Source organism: Chelonoidis abingdonii, chromosome 3 (genome assembly GCF_003597395.2).
Source record: "Chelonoidis abingdonii isolate Lonesome George chromosome 3, CheloAbing_2.0, whole genome shotgun sequence".
In the NCBI taxonomy this organism is placed as follows: domain Eukaryota; kingdom Metazoa; phylum Chordata; order Testudines; family Testudinidae; genus Chelonoidis; species Chelonoidis abingdonii.
In genome coordinates this window covers 96,683,733-96,704,156 of record NC_133771.1, presented here as the reverse complement: position 1 = coordinate 96,704,156, position 20,424 = coordinate 96,683,733, and the positions used below count along the sequence as shown (strand labels likewise).

General features: G+C 36.9%; 1 protein-coding gene across 1 annotated transcript in view; it reads left to right on the top strand.

Annotated features, from left to right (window-relative positions):
* TBC1D32 (TBC1 domain family member 32) overlaps positions 1–20,424 on the top strand; it is a 224,969-nt gene that overhangs the window by 52,665 nt on the left and 151,880 nt on the right. Inside the window, exons 18-22 of the mRNA XM_075063908.1 lie at positions 873–1,011; positions 1,755–1,842; positions 6,696–6,814; positions 7,680–7,796; positions 10,808–10,896. Of these exons, the coding sequence (XP_074920009.1) occupies positions 873–1,011; positions 1,755–1,842; positions 6,696–6,814; positions 7,680–7,796; positions 10,808–10,896 (552 nt within the window). The remainder of the gene's footprint in view (positions 1–872; positions 1,012–1,754; positions 1,843–6,695; positions 6,815–7,679; positions 7,797–10,807; positions 10,897–20,424) is intronic.

Genomic DNA, 20,424 nt, shown 5'->3' with positions numbered 1-20,424 from the left:
CATCCACCAAGGAAGCTCAGACCCAGAAATGAGAATCCAGTAAGGCAATGTGTTCAGGGAAGCAGGATTACAAGGTGAATCCCATGGTGATGGGATGGTGTCTGGTGAGAGATTGTTTCAATGCTGGGCTTCTCTTTCTTGGATAGAGGATGGTTTGGATGTGTACACACTTGCTTCTAATAGTCATCTTTTCCCCTGTCACCCTTCCAATTCATATATATAATATGTTTCTCACTGGAGTCACTAGTTTGTGGACACATTTTAATCCCCTTCAAAAGTGGAATAGTTTGGAAAGAATGCACATATGCTTACCGAGCCCAGATATGGGTTATTGTATGTAACAGCACCTCATTTTCATAAACAGTGCCTCCATTTTCTAGCATTGTTTCATGTCTAATATAACACCTACAAAACAGTTTTAATAATATTTTGCAGTTATATAGTGCTTTTTATCTGTAGTTCTCAATATGCTTTACACTGGTGAGAAAGCAATCTTATTCCCACTTTACGGATTGGGAAATTGAGACACTGAGAGGTGACTTACCCAAAGTCACACAGTAAGTCAGCAGTAGATTTGAGAATTAGAGCCTAAGTCTTCTGGCTCTTGGTCATGTTATCTATCCACTAGACCATCCTATCTTACCATGTGAGATCTTTTCTGTGATCTCAAATTTCGATGCAGTATTTGTATACTGTGCAGCTGTTCTGTACATAGTTTAACCCCCAAGAAGTAGTTGAACTTGCTACCATACACATAGGTCCAGTGAAAGAGAGATTTTTTTTTAACCTGAAAAGTTTATATTTTCTCTTGCTTTTCACTTTTTTTATTTTTAAATCTTTTTTGATTCATTTAATTTTTCTATCATTTTCAGTATGGTATGGGAAGAGACTTTATTAGATGATTTATTAAACTTTGCTGCCACTCCAAAAGGTCTTCTTCTGCTTCAGAATACAGGAGCCCTCAATGAATGTGTAACCTTTATGTTCAGCAGATTTTCAAAAAAACTCCAGGTACGCATGTCAGTGTCTAGTACAATCACTTATTTAATTAAGGTAATTAGAAGGGAAAACCATAAACCATTGTTTATCTGTTATCCTATTGGAAGAGTTAAGTTAAAATGTAATCTGACATTCTAAATGTATGGTACATTGATTTTATTTCAGTTGTTATTCTGCAAAATGTCAAAATATTGTCAGATATTGTCACTGTTACTTTTTAGCTCAAAATGTTAAGCAAAAGGATACTTTTTACACTACATTTAATTTTGGGACCTAATCCTTAGTCAGACTCAGTGATGTATGTACATTGAAATATATGTACAGTGATTGCCAGTAAAACGGCAAAATCTAACATGCCAGACATCAAATTATGTAGGGAATTATGCATTCAACTATGGAGGAAAATATGTTACCACATGGAATTTTAAAAGGTTTTGGGGCCCCTAGTCTTAATTGGTGAGTGCAAAGGATTTGGGAGGTTATAGTCTGAATAAGTTGTTATTCTGTGTGCAGAAGTTGCATGTGCTTTATATTATGCTATTCATACTTTGAAATAGGAAAAGGAGAGATTCCTTTACTTGCTAAACAAACATGCTTGTGTTGTAATCTGACCCTAACTGGTCTATATACATTTGTTTACAGAATTTAAAGTTCTGCAGGGAACAAGTAAAAATACATAAGAGAACATTTGAGAATATGAGTGTCTTGGTTGTATTCTCCAAACTTCCTTTATCTCTTACATTTATTATGAATAGGTGAGTGGATGTGAAAGGTTTGGTTATGGAATAATGGTTACACAAATGGCAGCGACATCTCCAGGTGCAGTAGCTCTGCAGCGTTCAGGTAATTTTAAGGGTGAACTTTATCATCAGCACTAACACATTGTAATATCATGAATTAAAATAATATAATTCTAAACAAAATAAAGTCAGATGTGATTAAGATAGATATGCAGTACTAGCAATGACTAGTTTGGAGCTTGCTGTTTTTTTCTTGGAAAATTATTCTTTTAAATGCTTTTTTCTTAAATACAGAAATGCCTTATGCATTTAAGTTTTTGCAGATGGAAGAATATGATCTTATATATTCTGTGTATATTCAGAGTAAAAGAATGTTCCTCTTTTTATTTTTATTTCATTTGTTTTGATTTCAAAGAAATGTTATCTATCCTTTCACCTAAATGCATGAATACATTAATGAATGTTACAAAATAAACTGGTAATGAATCACAAACCTTCCTCATTCATCAACAAATCATAATTAATAAATACCAGTTTCTTTAACTGATATACCATCTTCATGACCCACTCACTTCTCAAAAGCCTGGGAAGATGGATAGGTCTGAACATCAAGAAACTAGCTCTGTAGGAACACTGATTGGTGAGGAAATGAGTTCCAGAATCAAGAATTCTTCACTAATAATGCTGTATCAGAAAGCTTCTCTAAGTTAAACCAGGGACTGGCATCACAGCTCAAATAGCCTGCACCTAAACCATATAGTGTTTCAAAGATTAAAACTGATAACTTGAATTGCAACTAGTATAGTCCTCATACGAAGACACAACAGTTCCAATTTTCTCACTAATCTTTTAAAATTATCTGTATACATATTTCAGCTCCTGCACAGCAGAATGGATCCCTATTGTATGTCACATAAGAGAAACCTTGTGGCTGATTGGAAAAAAAGCCCACTACTACTTTCTGGAGTCTCTCAGGAAATGAGGATCAGATTAACTTGAATGACTCCTTCTGTTCCTCTGTGGTCTACAGCCATAACACATCCTATGGTTAATAGTATTGAAGGCAGATGAAATACCTGAAACGATCAGCCCAGATCTTCTCCCCTACCAGAAGGCATTTATACAAACATGATGAAGGTCATAATTATCAGCCTATCATTTACAGTAGACAGTAATCAGAAGATATGTATTTCTACTTATCTTTCCCTTAATTTTCATTTTTAGATATATATTAAGATTTCTTAACAATTTTTACAATCAGCTAGCAATATACATTACCAGGACCAGCCTTAGACCATATGACGTCCCGGGTGAGGAGCATCTTTGGTGCCCCCCTCCATTTATTAATCTTTTGAATACTTTATTTTTTTATTGCAGTTGTAGCCTATTTCACGACTTTGATGCACAATTTGCATGCATGATTTATCCCTGGCATATAAGAAGATAAATTTGCACACTGTAAATCTATATTTATTCATGCCATATATAAGCAAATAAAAATAAATTAGTTTCCTAAGCTTATAGAAACTTTTTAATTTTAAGAATAACAGAAATGTACTAACTAATATCAAGAAATTGAACTGTGCACCAACACCGAGTAGACCAGTATTAAATAGTGTTACGGTAGGTGACAGCTTAGATTGTTAACCCTAGTCTTTTAGTTCAAAAGGTCACTTGTCTTGCCCTTGCCCTTGCACACTGAAGTGTCAGAGAGTTCCAAAGACTGGCCAATGGCATTTTCAAGTGATAAAATAACAAGTGATGTCAGTCTCTTGTCGACCATCATCGGTCGAAGATATGTTTTAATAAGTCTGAGCATTGAAAAGCTGCACTCACCACTTGTAACTGTGACCGGCAGCATGAACAGAATCCTCAAAGCTATCCATACATTTAGAAAGCGTGTCCTTGAGCTCTGCATCATGAATGAATTGGAGAACTTGGAGTCGAGAGGGCTTCCAGTGTTGCCAAATGTCACAGATGTTGTCCAATACAATGTAGAAATCTTTATCAATGACGTTTGAACATTCCCCATGTGTCAGCATCTGGTGAAGGTCCGTACAATTTTCCTGTCCGCCAGCAGCTTATTAAGGTCATACAAAAATCCCCAGGTCTTTTAGTGGTGCTTCATTTGACCAAACCTTTCGTCAGTGGACACTGTAGCAGTGTCAACGAGTGAGCAAAAAAACTCCCTCTTGATTTTTTCTTCCTCGCTTCCCATCACCTAATCTCTACCCTTGTAAACAAACTGTTTCTTCTTCTGATCAATATGAGTATCCTTGAATACAGGCTCAACTCCTAAGATTTATGCCATTTCTTTGGTAGCAGTGATGGCATCTTCAAATCCATTGTTTCTGTAGTCCACAGCGAAATCAAGGCAACTTCTCATCAAAGTAGTCCATCAACTGAGTTTCTAATGCCTTGCTTCCAATGTTTACTTGGAACAGGATATTATGCCAAACCACAACTGAGACCAGAAATTTGAAGTCAGTGATCTAGTTTGCCAGGCTTTGCATCTCGTGTCGGATTCTGGTCGCAGCTTTACTCAACTGAACCAGTTCCATCAGAGCATCATAAACCTCAGTCATTTGGTACCTCACTGTCAATGTGGCTCTCCTGGTGAGTGTCTCTTATTGACTTCCTAGTCAGACTTGTAACACTGTCTGTGAGGATCTACTACCTGATAGTTTTCAGAGTAGCAGTCTTGTTAGTCTATATCTGCAAAAAGAATTTTTAGTCTCTAAGGTGCCACAAGTTCTCCTGTTCTTTTTACCATAGTTGATGCTGAAAACAAGATATATATCCTTTGTAGTACTCCGAAGAGATATTGAATCTAACGCAGATGATGCTGCATCTGACACAATCAGGTTGTGGGAATAGCAGCCACAGGGCACGAAGAAAGCTCTTGGATTCAACACAAGGATCTTTGCCTGGATGCCACTTTTTCTTCCCTTCATGTTTACGCCATTGTTGTACCCTTGGCAGTGGCAGTCCTGAATCTTTATTTTCATTCAAAAGGTTTATAAACAGCTCTTTTATGCTTTTTTATGCTTATTCTTCTTTCAGTAGTGTCATCCACAGACAGGAAACAGATAAAAACGTTCCTTTACTGTGACTAATGTCTGGAGTGCAGTTCATTATTATGGCGTAGTACTTTGCTTTGCCAAGCCACATCAATATGTTATCAAGCACCTACCTTGCCATAAAGTGAATCAATTTTGAATTGTTTTGCTGCAGTAATGGTCCACATCTTCTTTACAAGCTACTTGACATAGGTGTTCACGCATGATGATGATATATTTCTCCAGGAGTTCTACCAAATTAAGCAAATTACCATTGTGTTTAATGAACAACTTATCTGACTTTGAGAAGTGTTACTTCTGTCATTTACTGGAAACGTCATACCCTCATTCAAAATTCTGTGATCATTATCGGCAGATTTTAGGATTTCTGGTCATAAAGCAGGATCTGAGGTATTGATTTGTGATGTGCAGTTTTTCTCACTTCTGTTTCTGTCATCATGCAAGGCTGATTATTCTTTATCGTTTCTCTCCTTTTCATGTAAAACAGATTTTTCTTTATCATCACTGCCCGAAAAACTGGACGATCCTCCATCACTTTCCTCACATTTCCATTCCTTATCTTCAAGTAAATCTGCTAATTCCTTACTAATAGGACTGCCATCATTTACACTTTACTTCTCAATTTCTTCTGCACTGGGATGATTGCTACTGCCTAAAGCCCAGTCTGTGTCGTTCTATTTCAGATATTTTCCTATCAGATTTGTTCATTGCTGCAAACTAGATTGAATTGAGCTTTTCACTTCCTATAGTGAGCTCCTGAAGGCTTCTTCAGGGGCATCTTTTTTTTATCTATGGGGGGAAAACAGTCAGCATTAGGGAGAGCAAAAGTCTGTGTTCTGCAGACTTAGAAAATAATCAAACATTACATGGTAAGCATAGCAAAAGAAATAACAGTATTTATATCGTTGCATAGATAGGGGTTCAATAGATATTTCTGGCATCTCATTAGATATGTCCTTTATTAGTCACTACTTACACTCTGCAAGTCTTAAAATACAAGTACACTTTCACAATTACACAATAAAACAAGGTTTGCTATACCGCAATTGGGCTCTCACTTCATTCTTATATCTCATTGACTGATTGGCGATGCCCCGTCCATTAAAAATCCACAAGGACATGGCTAACAGCAATGTAGAAGGGTCAGGGAAAATGTAGTTCTCAGAAAGTCTGGAAGGTTCCATGAGTTTCTACAAAGGTCCAAAACATTCTAGGTGGTTAGTGAAAAATTAATCCTCATGCAGAATACTTGAAACACTTTACTTCAAACATTCTATTTTCCCTTTTGTTGCTAACAACAAAAACAGCGCCCCTAGCCCAGGGCCCCTAAAGCCCAGCACCCCAGGCGGTCACCTGGATTACCTGTCCCTAAATCTGACCATGTATATTTACAGTAGACTGGCACGGGCAGCTGTGCAAAACCACTCTCTCTCTTTAGGTAAATCTAGTTGACTTTATTATGCAAGTGCAAGTGAGTTGTTTCCAGACAAGTTGTCTTAAATCCTATGTCTTTAGACTCAATGATATTGTGTAATATATCGTTCCCAAACTGTGGTCTATAAAAGCTAGCTTGTGACAAAATACCAGGTCGTCTTTGTTTCCAGCTACTTAATTGCTTAAAAAACAAACAAAAATGGAAAAATATATTACGGTAATATTACTTTTCCTTGTAAACAGTTGCTGTAGTTGTCATAATGATGTTATTTGATCATCAGGGGGAAGAACGGTGGTGTACCTACCATATTATGGATAGAAGAGGAGAGTAGTCCCTGAGGCAATCTCTGTTTAAAATTTGGTCCACATTATATAGAGTTTTGAGTTTTATTTTACTTGCTTTTTAAGCATTTTTGTGATTAAATCAAATATTAATTTTTAGGGTTTATAAAAGCACTTATAACTGAATTATGGGCTGTTCTGGAGTGTGGAAGAGATGATCTTAGAGTAACTCATCCCAGTTCTACTCCAGTAGATCCTATTGACCGAAGCTGTCAGAAGGTGAGAAATTATCTAATTTTGTGCAATTTATTACTACTGTGTATAAATACACAGGTGGTTTCATTAATATCCTAAATGAGACATTTCATCAGCATTGTTTCTAATTTAGCCACTTAAGGCAAAATTGGTGTAGTACAACAAGCAAAACAGTGACTTAATGAAATAGGTTCCTGTGTTTATATGGAGGGTCACAATTACAAGGGTCATTTAAGTCCATTTAAAACTATATCATAAAAAGAGTGATAAAGAGGAGCATCTTGACAAAATGAAGTCTTGTAATGGCATAAATTGAGATTTATGAGCAGTGTTGTAGAACAGCATATAAATGTATACCTAAATCGGCTAATGTTTTAGATGGTATATGATTTGATTTTATATTTGATTTTCAGTTAGTTTGATTTTCATGAGGTTACATTCTTGCAAGTGGAAAGCTCTCTTTCTGATAGTGGTTACTTTGTCTTACTTTGTCAAATTTTACAAGCATGGCATGATATAAGTAGTATAGCATTTGAAAATCATTCAACATTTATTGCCATAATTGTACTTCATTCAGACCCATGGAAGAATTCTCAACTTTCACTGAGCCATTTGTTTCTGCAATGTGACAGCCCATCAGTTCACACAGTTCTCACAAGGTGCATGGGCACTACCCTTAGGCTAGCATAGATGTGTCTCTCATTAGGATATGAGTAATGCTCCACATTTGTTTGGGCAGCTCTGCCTGTTTTAAACTTCACACTGCAGAGCAGGGTGAGGCTGAGATCTGGGCCTAACGTCTTTACATTGTTGTAATTAACTGCCAATTATATGCTATCAAATGTTTGGTTATATAAATACAAAAGTTCACAGGAGCAACCTTTTTAAGTCTTTTCTAGCGGTGGTAAATTTGCTATCCTATCCTGCTATTTATGAACTGATAGGTGATCAGGAGATACCAAATAAACCAGAATATTCTCTCCGTGAAGTTCCTACAAATGTTGCTGTAAGTAATTTTTTCTTTGATTTTTTTTTCAAAATACTACAATATAGTTAGACACTTTGCCTGAGTAAGTATTATATTGTTAATTAAAGACATGCTCTATTTTCTGCTCAATGATAGATTTTAAAGTGTTTTTGCATTTTTTGTTGTGTGCAGCATGAGGGCAGCATATACACATAGTATATTGGGTAATATAAAATCTTTACCTAATTTGAAGGTCTTACTTTCCTTCCTCACTTGTGTTATAAATCTGTTCCCAAGGATAATAATGATATATATGAACATCTCCAATTTTGTGTGTGTGCGCGCATGCGCATATGTATGGATATATTTGTATCATACATTATTGTGTGTGTGTATGTATGTGATAAATATATTATTAAGTGGAGGGAAGAGGGACTATATATAGAGAGAGAGTCTTATACCACACCCATTGTAGTGACAAATATTTAACCTTTTAACAAAAAATTAGTTAAAAATGGGTTAGAGTTGCTGCAGTCCATAAACTACCAACACAACATAAAATGTCAGGAAGTTACTAGGTAAATCCTTAGCCAGTCCTGGTAAGCTATGCTCATTCTCCACATTATTTTATCCATATTCCCTGCCCTCCTCTTCTACATCTCATGCTTAAACTTCAACTCCAACCACACAAAGTGGTTACAATTGGATGTTTGTTAATTGGTCAAACTGTTGAATATTGTATTAAAATATTTGCTTAGTGTTTATAGTGTATATTTTCAGTTATGCATGAGAGTCTTGGATGACTGTTAGTGCAGGGAATATTTTTAAAAGTTGAAATAGTTTGTAAAGTTGTGTATCATGTTTGGAAGTGACTATTTTGAAATCTTTGAAATCACTATTTACATGATTAATGAGTCAGTATGGTGCTATTTTCTGTTTTCAGTAGTTATGTGTGTTCAGAGTCAAAATTGCATATTTTGTGAGTCATAGGAAGGGAGTAGTCATTTGTTGAGGGTAGTGTATGCAAGTGATGTAATATGAAGAAAGCGAAATCATGTTCGAAGGTTCTATGGGTTGCGTCAGACTTAAGTGGTGATTTCATAGCTTTATAAATCTGAATTGGTGGAATATACTCTGGAGCACCTTTAACAGATTTTTTAATAAAGCTTTTTGTTTGAGGAATTTCTTAGGTTTGTAAAGAAGTGTTATTTCAGTGCTAATAGTTGCTCATATGGATAGTAGTAAACGTTCTTATATATTCTCCAAATTATGCTCTCTCCACCTTCAGAGCCTTGGTGTTTGCATTATACCTCCACAGTCCAGAATCTTCTCTTGACCCCTGTACGCCTGCACTCCTTCCCTGTGTTACTCTCCAGATCTCCATTCCCTCATAACCCCCAAAACCGTGGCTCAGATGACCCTGGGTCACTCTTTAGAACCCTGGTGTGTCTGCAATGTTCTACCGCTCATTCTTAGCTCCTTGCTAAAACATACAGATGGCAGAAGAGGCTGCAGTTGTCAGACAAACATCCCTCAGCATCACTTCCTTTGTGCACACAAATAACCAATTTGCATTAAGTCCCTTATGAATTATTTACATTACTGAGTTCATGGCCAACCAACTGACTGAAAAGGCAGCAGCAATCTTGGGATTAAAGGAAATTATATTCGAAAGAATCTTTGTATACACAAATGATCCAATAAAATCGAATTTCCAGTGATTTAGAATAAATGTTAAATTGTTTAGTTGCATTGCAGTGTAAAGTAGCAGTTTCACTTACAGTGAAGTTGTTCTGTGGGGGAGGGGAATAATTTGGTGTCAGAGGATGCCACTATCTTTAAATAAGAATACATTTTAAATAAAGGAGATTCTGCTTTCACCAATGTTATTTTACTGGTAGTGGTAACTTTATTTTATAAAAAATGAAGTACAATTTGTTATGGATTTTATGAAATTAAGTTCATAATTTTTCTCTCTGATGTGGTCTTGAAGTGACTCATTGATCTGAACAGTCAGACAGTAATTCTCCCTGCTGTTTCTGAGGCCATACTTCTCAAATATAACATAATAAATAAATAAAAATGGATTTCATTTGATGCAAACAAGCCCGTAAGGATTTCATTGGTTTTAGTTCTTTTGAGTTTACTACAACAATCTGAGTCGAAGAGAATGATGTCAGTGGAATTTCTGTGCATTTTGTGCATTCTTTAAAATGATATTACTTTGGAAGCAATATATGAGATGAACTAGAGAGGGATAATACAATCTGAACTGTAGATAAAACAGTGAGCAGTCCACTGGTCATTTACAGTTTTGTCAAGCACTGTAGGATAAAAATAAAATTGCCCATATAAAACATTCTTACTTCACATCATAAACAAATTGATGATTAGACAGGGTTTGCAAAAAACAAAAACAAACAAAAATAACCCACAAAACTTTCCTATTGGGCAAGTTGTTCCATAATTGTCCACTATCAGGTTTCTTGAACCTTTCTTTGAAGCATCTGGTACTCACCATAGTTAGAGATAGAATACTGGACTAGATGGACCATTGGCTAGTCTTAGATGGTACTGATGTTTCTATGCACAGAATTATTTAATACTTGAAATTTTGATTAAATTAGCTTGAAATGGAAAGAACTACATATTTCAAAAATACTAAACATATACTTTACCATTTTACTCCAATATTAACATTCAATAGTGATTTAAAATGCTTAATATTTCAATGCCTTAACATGTATTTAACTGAGTTATGTGTTTCTGGCTTTATTTTTTATATTATATATGTGTGTGTGTGTGTGTGTGTGTGGGTGTATATATATATATATATATATATATATATATATATATAATCAAAGCCTTGATTCCACACCATTGACTTTAATGGAAGCAAGAATATTGAGCACGGACACTTTTTAAAAATAAATATATATATATTTGTAACATTTAGAAAAAATAATGCTGTATTTTTACACATAAATTAACCTTAAGTGTAAGAAATATAAGAAGATGCATAATAATTTTACAATGCCTTATTTTTTTAGGATGTAATTGACAGACTTATAATTTTGAATTCAGATGCTAAAATTCACTCCTTATTCAACTATGAACAATCACACATCTTTGGTCTGAGGTAAGATCCATTCTTGTTCAAAATGAGAATACAGTACAGCAAATATCTCTTGGTTTCCAGTAAACCTATATTATTTCTTCTTATTGTGCATGAAAGTGAAATTCAGTTAGCTATTTTTTTTAACATGGAAAAGTTGAATGAAAAATGCATTATACAGAATTAGGAAACCAGCAAAGCCAATATTTATTTAATATTCCTGTATCTGATGCAATAAAAGCAGTTGCACAAGGTTATTTAGCATGGATGGTTGAAAAGCAAATGTTGTACATCCATCATGACACATGAAACAAACTTCTTGCTAAAATACTGAAATAAATTGAGCATTTTACATTACCATATACATCTTTATATATTTAATTTATCTACAATGAATGCATTTCAGAAATTCATTCTGTTTTAATTATATTACCAATTCTAGCAATATTCTCTCTGCTTAAAATGGGAGGTACCACTAGAACCAGTAATATGTCTAGAACTTGAATGAACATTTTAAATGTGTCTACTGACTATGATGCTCATCAATATAATATCTGTGTGGTTTCCAAGTATTTGAAAATAGAAATAACAATCTATAGGTTTTTTTCTGCTTTCCTAGCCTGAAGGATAAATAATTTGCTTAGGATATCTCTACTAAGATGTGATCCATACTGTGAAAAAGTTTGATAATGTCTGATTGGACAAAATAATGGTCTCAATGGTTTATGAAGTCCAAAGTTAGTTTTCTATAGCCTTACTTATACAAAATATCAGAGTAAATTAATCTGTACTGTACATGCAAATAATAGTGAACTATGTACCATAGATTACATCAAATAATTCAGGTAACATCTTTCATCTGGCAGGACAGGTATGAGATGTACAGTGCAAAGTTTTGAGATATGAGAAGTACAGTTTGTACCATGAAACTGGGAGTCAGAGATTGTTTCATAAAATAATATAGGACTATAGGAGTCTTAAATTAGGTAGAAGTGATGAGTCCGCAGATAGCATTTGAAAAACTAGTAGTTACTTAGGCACAACTGTGAAATCCTAGCGCCATTGAAGTCAATGGCAAAACTCCCTTTGATTTCAGTAGAGCCAGGATTTCACTCCCAATTGGACAGTCTGTTCTAAAAAGGAACTATGAGTTTTGTCTGTGTGTTTATGTTGAGGTTTTCATTACGGCCCTGTCTGCACTGCAAACATAAATAAATAAATGGGGTGTTCATTGAACCATAAACTCATGAACTCCAATTTATGTTTTATACACAGAGGTAAAACTTTCAGCTAATCTCTTTGAGTGGGTTCAGAGCTGACTCCCTGATTCCTTTTAGATTGACAAAATTAAACAAGTACACATATTCCAACCTGATTGTGAATGCTTTAAAAAAATGTGTTTAACAAGCTTGTACTCGTTGTACATGGGTACCACAATCATGACACTTGAAACCATTTTAAAAACACCTAGTTAAGTAGGTTAGAGGAGTCTTAACATTTAATGAAGAACTTGAAACATAGAAGGAAATTTTGCATTGGATTATGAAAAGGACAGAAAGCAAGTGAAAGCTTCTGAGGATAAGGAAGTTGTTCTGTTTCTCAATTCATGTAAAGAGACAAACTGCCTCATTTTTAGGCTTGTTAGAACACTTTTATTTTTTATAATTTTGACAGATATCAATATTTAGTTTTAATCATTTTTTCTATATTTATTTATTTTAAATTTTCACAGTTGTGAAAAATGATGGGTTTTAAGCATTTTTTTTTTGTTAATTGGATTTTTCTCAATTCCTGGAAATTATGGGTGGTCAGACAATGGGAGAGGAGGCCAGACATTAATTATTTAATGACCGTAGACACAGTTCTAAAAATAACTTTTTGAATATCAATGAAACAAAAAAATTGTCAACATCACGTCAAAATATACAAAGTAAATAGCCTTAAATCAAACTCTAATTAATTCTCAAGCAGTAATTTTTCTTGCTTTGTCTATCTCTAAATTTCAGCTATTACTGATAAACATTTAATTTTTCCAAGCCTATGCATTTTTATTTCTCCACTAGTAATGATGCTGAACTCCTTTGTAAAGTTGTTTGAGATCTACTGATGAAAAACTCTATATAAACCAGATAGTATTATTATTATTATTGTTGCTACTATTATTTTAGGGAAAAAATAAGTAATGTGCTATTCACAATATGAAAATGTCCTGCATATCAGAGTAGGTAATGTTTTAACATTATATTAAATGGCTGCTATATTAGGAAATCTAAGGAAAGATTCTTTAACTACTGAACCATAATTTCGGTGGGGCCGCCTAAGCTCCTTTTATAACCTCAGTGATGCCTTGGATCTACCATTTCCCACAAACGTCCCCCCTTCTCCTGTCCTCCCTCAAAGGCCCTGTTTATTGCCAACTTTCCTTCTGTTAAAAGAAGGGAAGATTCAATTCACTCTAGAGCCTTTCAATACTGCGCATTACATTTATTAGAATGACAAAGTGAGTCACTAAGTCCTCTGATCTCTAACAAACTCTGAGCCCCATATAAGGGTATACAATATCAGAGGTGGGAGTACAAGCCATGATCTCTATATTAAATGATTCGTCACCTTCTTTTCAAATATTTTTAGCCATAGTAGTAAGCTTGGCATTTAGTTTCCATTAAATAGGTATCCGAAGAAAAATTAGCAAAGTCTATGATGTCTGTCTTCTTTGTGATATCTCAGGTAGCTTAAATTTGCTTTTTTAAGCTGTCAGTTTGATTAAAGAGAAAACTGTATATATTATTGTCAAATAATATCTACAGTATTTATGAAAAGAATAATTTGAAGGGTGTTTTGACAAGTGTTTTACCACAAGAAAACACTTCATAACAAATATCGTTATGATTTATTACATAGCTTTCTTCTGTATTTGTGGTCTTAAGTGAATGGCTTAGGTGAGACCAAAAGCACCACAAATCAGAGACAGTCTGCTATTTCTTACCCAAATATATTTTAAAGCAATATATTAATATTTTGGAAACTATATTTTCAAAACTGTTTAAACTTGTCTCTTTACTGTACTGATGGTCACTGATGTTTTAATACTTTTAAAAATCAGACCACAAAATGCATTCCTCATAAAATGTAGAGGATAGTGGGTTAAAGATGAGAAAAAATGAAAATATTCTTAGTATCCTCTAGTTTTATGTTGTACATTTATAACATCAGTAACGCATTTCAGCTGAATACTGTCTATTCTGGAGTGTGTTTGAAGCATCCAGCTTCATGTTACATTTCCCTTTTGTACCTTAAGTTTGAAAATTGTTAGTAAATAGCCTGAATATTTTCTTATTGTTTTAATGGCTTTTAATGAGTTTTGGAAGGTGCACACATACTATTTAACTGGTAATAGTATTAGAATTCATAAATACAACTTTTATTCTGACTAATTCAGTTCCTTATACAAGGAATCTGTACCATTACATACTCATTTCAAGTTCCTGCACCTCTCAACTCCATGGAGTCAAACTTGAAAGATATATATTTCACTAGAATCCATTTGAAATTAATTTTGATGTACTTTCCTAAAATTGCTGAGTACAAAGATGTCTGGCTTTTTCAAAAGAAACATTGTCTTGTATAGTCAGCATGCTCCCCTGCCTAATTCCTTCACTGATATCAAATTTGCTAGTATATGAAGCAACTGTAATGTCAAGCACTGAATTGTGGCATCATTGAACAAAGCTGGTAGGAGCAGCAGGATAGTTATAATGGATAAAGGATCAGTGTAGACACAAATATCTAGTTAAATTGACAGTGAAGAGAAATCAAATATTGTAAAATTCAGTAGCAGCTGAAGATTGAGAACAATCTATCACAGCATGTTTTTAGTGATTTTTTTTTTAAATCAGTGTAGCAGACTTAACAAACTTATATAAAAAGACTCTAAAGTCTTTCTCTCTTTCGACATCAAGAGAACAGGACAATATGTGACCAAGAAAATATGCTAAATAGCTTTCATCATGTGTTCTGTACTGCTGTTGGTTGTTGGGATGGTCATTTGAAGGCCTGTATGCATCTCAGTCTTTGAAAGCAGTGATGGTCAATTTAGTTTTAGCTCATGGTTAATACACAGAATTCTTACAAATCTTCCACCTAGAGCACAGAAATTCTAAATTTGCTTTCTTGCATTTCAAACACAAGTTTTGGGTTAAAAACTCTAGTCTCCCTCAGTCATATGCTGTGCTGGTCTAACTTCAAATTTCATTGTACCTCCTAAACTTTAGTCTTAGTTTTTAATATAGTTGTTATAGATCATTTCCCATAATAGTGACCTTTTTCAACTGAAAGATATACAGGTATCTAATCTTTTAAGCTTTTATGTTATATTTTCTGGTGTTACTGTTTTCTTTTGAGTAAGCATGACCATTGTTCCTGAGTTGAGGGTCAGATCTCCTTGTTGGTTGTGATGAAGATAGATTAAAGATGACACTGTGTGGACCCCATTATCAGCTTCCTTTTTTAAGTGTCTATCTGCTCAGCACTATAGAAATCAAGGTAGATAAAATGCTTGGTAGAAATGCATAGTAGGAATCACAGTAAAGAAAATAAGACATATCTTTGACTGTCAGTGTCTCAAAATCCATAAAAAAGGGCCCCAATGTAGGTGGCTGACAATTACAGGCCAGTAAGCCTGACATCAGTGCTGGGCAAACTGGTTAAAACTATAGTAAACAACAGAATTTTCATACACATAGATGAAAATGGGGAAGAGTCAACATGGTTTTTGTAAAGGGAAATCATATCTCACCAATCTATTAGTTGAGGGGGTCCTGGAGATTGTTCACAATGGGTATTCCATCCATTTTACCTCCCTTCTCCTCCCACAACACCCTTCCCCATCACTCTTCAGGGACCCTTCTTACAAAAGTTTATTATGACAAGAGATAGATGGTCTTCTCCAGTTAGAAGTCTGGAACCAGTACCTCAACATGTATGAGGCAAAGCTTTTTATTCTTGTTATTTCCTAATACTCAACAGGAGGGGAGGTTGGAGACCCATACTAGACATCAGAGCACTCAACAAGTTTGTCAAAGCTCACAAATTCAAGATGGTTATGCTAAATATGAGTATTCCAGTATTGGAACAGGAAGATGGTTTTCAGCCCTCAACCTTCAGGACACCTACTTCCATATCTCAATCCTACCATCTCACAGATGGTTCCTCAGATTTACCCTGGGACAAGAACATTACCAGTACAAATTACTCCCCTTCGGGCTATCATCTGCTCCGAGAGTATTCTCCAAGGTTCTCTCAGTAATGGCAGTACACTTATGCTCCCAAGGGATCACAGTTTACCCCACCTGGATGATTTCCTCCTCAGCGCCTGTGACAAGAGGCGCACCAAGTCACCAGATCTGCAATGAACTTGTTAATGGAGCTGGGCATTCAGATCAATGCCCAGAAATCAACCATCTTTCTGGTACAGCGCCTGGAATTTATAGGGGTTGACTTTGACTCGGTACAGGCCAGAGCTCTCCTACCTCAACACAGATTCTTCTCTTTGGCCACGCTTGTAGAAACCATTCAAAAGAGCCCACAAATATCAGCCTGACACTGCCTTCAACTCTTGGGACATATGTAGGGCCCTACCAAATTCACAGTCCATTTTGGGCAATATTAGAATCATAGGATTTTAAAAATCATAAATTTAATTATTTCAGATATTTAAATCTGAATTTTCGTGGTGTTATAACTGGAGAGCGTTGTGGGGTGGTCACAAGGGTTTTTTTGGGGGGGAGGGGTCTCGGTATTGGCACCCTTAAATCTGCACTGCTGCTGGCAGCGGCGCTGACTTCAGAGTTGGGTTGCCAGAAAGCAGCAGCTGCTGGATGGGACTCCAGCTCTGAAGGCAGTGTGATCACCAGCAGCAGTGCAGAAGTAATGATGGCATGGTATGGTGTTGTGACCCTTCTGCACTGGTGCCTTCAGAGCTGGGCCCTCGGCCAGCAGCCACCACTCTCCATCCACCTAGCTCTGAAGACAGCACAGAAGGGTTGCAATACAATGACACCCTTACAGTAACCTTACAGTCCCCTCACCCTCAACCCCTTTTGGGTCAGGACCCTCTGTCTGAGAAATGCTGGTATCCCCCGTGAAATCTGTATTAGGGTAAAAGTACAAAAAAGACCAGATTTCATGGAGGAGACCAGATTTCACGGTCCATGACGTTTTAAATTACTGGGAATTTGGTGGGACCCTAAGCATAGAGCAGTGGGCACAGCATTAATACCACCTGCCAGGCTTCACATGTTGATGCTTCCAGATGTGGTTCAGCTCAGTTTACAGACCAAACAGTGACAGAGTGCAGACTAGACAAATCTGTCACTACCCACAGGATCAAAAACTCCTTTGACTGGTGGAAAGACCCAGACAATGTTTGCACGGGGCTCCCCTTTTCACAACCTCTCCCCTTGTCTATGCTCCTTACCACCAATGCAATGCTCATAGGATGGAGTTGACATCTAAACGACCTCAAAACACAAGGCAGGTGGTCATCTATGGAAATATCCTTTCATATCAACCTCCTTGAGCTAAGGGTAGTTAGAAATGCCAGTGCCCATTTCCTCTCACTAATCAAAGGATCATACACGAGAGTCCTTACAGACCATATGGCATGTATGTACTACATAGCCTGACAAGGGTGAGCCAGGTCACCCTCCCTCTGTGTGGAAGTGATAAAACTATGAAATTGTTGTATCGTCCACAACATCACACTGTCCTCAACACACCATACTTACTTGCAAAAATGGTTCAGGTTCCAGATTTGGTGAACTTCCCAGAAAATCTTCCCAAAATCCATGGCTCTGCCAAAGATCCTTGACTATATACTGACCTTAATATGATTGGGACTGTCTCTTAGCTCTCAGAGTCTACAGAGCAGCTATAGTAGCCTTCCCCCAACAAGTAGAAGGATACTCAGTGCTATCACACCTGACCACTAAAAGATTCCTCACAGATAGAGTTAACCTTGTCCCACAACCCCGACTTCCTACCCCCACATGAGACCTAAATCTGACATTGAAAGGACTAACTAGGCCTCCCTTCAAACCTATGGCATCTGTTTGCTTACACATCTCTCAGTAAAAGCAGCCTTCCTGATAGCAATCATCTCAGCTAGGAGAATAAGGGAAACAGGAGCTCCGATGGCACAGCCCCCTTACAAAGTATTCTTTTGGGACAAGGTTATGTTCAGACCACCTCCAAAATTCATCCCTATGGTAACTGCCCCATTCCACATGAGCCAATTGATTCATCTTCCGACCTTCTGCCCCAAGCCTCACCAAAATAATAGGGAGGAATACCTGGATAGGACAAAGGCTTTCAAGAAGTTTCCTAAACTTTTCCTCTCTATTGCGGAAAGATCCAAGGGCTCAGCAATATCAGCCCAGAGGCTCTCCAAATGGGTCTCAAACTGAATGAGTGACCGCTCCAGATAGGATTCATGCACACTCCATGAAGTCGATCTCCTCATCCGTTGCTTTCTTCAAGAATGTCCCTGTATGAGAAATCTGTAGAGCGGCGACATGGACATCAGTCCATACCTTCACAGAACACTATGCAATCACTAATGATTCCACCTCTGATGCGATTTTTGGCTCCACAGTACTGTCATCTGTAACCAAACTCCAAAGCCCCAGCCATCCAGTAGGGATTCTGCTCGGGAGTCACCTACAGGGGAGCACCTATAGGGACACTACTCGGAGGAGGGGGGAAAGAAGTTACCTTGTGCACTAACAATGATTCTTCAAGATGTGTATCCCTCTGGGTGCTTCACAACCCACCCTCCTCCCCTTTACTTCAGAGTTCTTGTCTATGACTCTGCAGTAGACAAGGAGCTGAGGGGGTGTTAGGCCACATGCACTGGCTAGCCTCGTAGCAGGGCGCGAGGAAGGGTAGTGCATGTGCTGTCCAAAATTCGTTGATTAGCAGCTCAAGGACGCAAGCACACCTACAGTGGAGCACCCATAGGGGGACATATCTTAAAGAACCATTGTTACTGCATAAAGTGAGTAACTTCTTCCCTGTTGCTCTGCACTGAAGCAGATAGTCATTTCAGCTTCTTATCTCTCGGGTATGTAAAATACCATGGCAGATGACCTCAGCAGACATTTCCCCCTAAATTATGAATGGGACTCTCAAGTCCTCAACAAAATATTCCTAGCTAGGGGGTTTCCAGAGGTCGACCCTGTCTCACTGCAGCCACCACGAGGTGCAGAAAATTTTGTTCCAAAGGAGGATTCAATCTCCAATCTCTTGTAGATGTTTTTTTCTTATTTTGTGTGTGTTTTTTGTTTTGTTTTTTAATGCATATTCATCAACGCTGTTGCTTTTAAAGTTCTCAACAAGATCAAGCAAGACCAAGCCAGGGCTATTTTAATTGCACCAACTTCGCCAAGACAAGTTTGGTTTCCTTACATCAGACTTATTTCTTGCCCTCCATGGTGGCTTCTGATCAGTTCTCAATTGTTGTATCAGAATGTTGGTCCGACACTCCACCCCATTTTGAACGTTCTACAACTCCAAGCATGGGTCCTCAGTAGTTCTTGGGACTTAAGGCATTCTGTTCATCAGGAGTATCTGCTCTTAAATAACAGGAAGGAATCGACAAAACTCACTTTCCTCCAGAAATGAAGAAGATATCATCTTTAGTGTAACTGTTGTCATATGTCACTTGTCCAGTTGTCTCTTTTTATGCTCTTGGATTATCTGTTGGAATTGAAAACATCATGTGTCTCGAATCAAGGTTCAGTCAAGATTCACTTAGTGTCAATAACAAGTTACTGCATGCCAGTAGAAGGTTTCTCAGTTTTCACACATCTGACCACAACAAGGTTCCTGAAAGGTCTTATGATCCTTTTTCTGCGAGTTAGAGATCCTGCTCCACTTTGGGATCTAAACCTTGTTCTTAATTGTCTAATGAAACATCCTTTTGAGCCACTAGCTACATGTTCTGTTCCATTTGTCTATGAAAACAGCCTTTTTGGTGCCCATCACTTCTGTTTTGAAGAGTTGGAGAGATTGGGGCTCTACTGGTAGACCCTACATTTAGGATGTTCTGCAAGAAGAAGGTATCGTTATGACCCCATCCAAAATTTTTACCTAAAGTGTCTTCTGAGTTTCATATTAACTGGACTATTCACCTTCCAGTTTTCTTTCCTAAGCTGCATCAGTCTACACAGAAAGCTACCTTCCATACACTAGATGTTTAGAGGGCATTGGCCTTTTACTTGTGCAGAACTAGACCTTTCAGGAAGTCCCCTAGACTTTTTGTTTCTATTGTGGTTAGGTCTAGGGGATCCATTATCTCCACACAGAGACTCTCTAAAAGGATCTTTGGATGTGTTATGACTTGTAATGATTTGGCTGATGCTCAATTTCCTCTATGAGTGATTGCACGTTCTACTAGATCACAGTCTACCTCTGTAGCCCTATTGAAGGACATTCCAGTTGCTGAGATTTGCAAACTTGCAATCCAGACTTCAGTGCATACTTTTTCCAGCCATT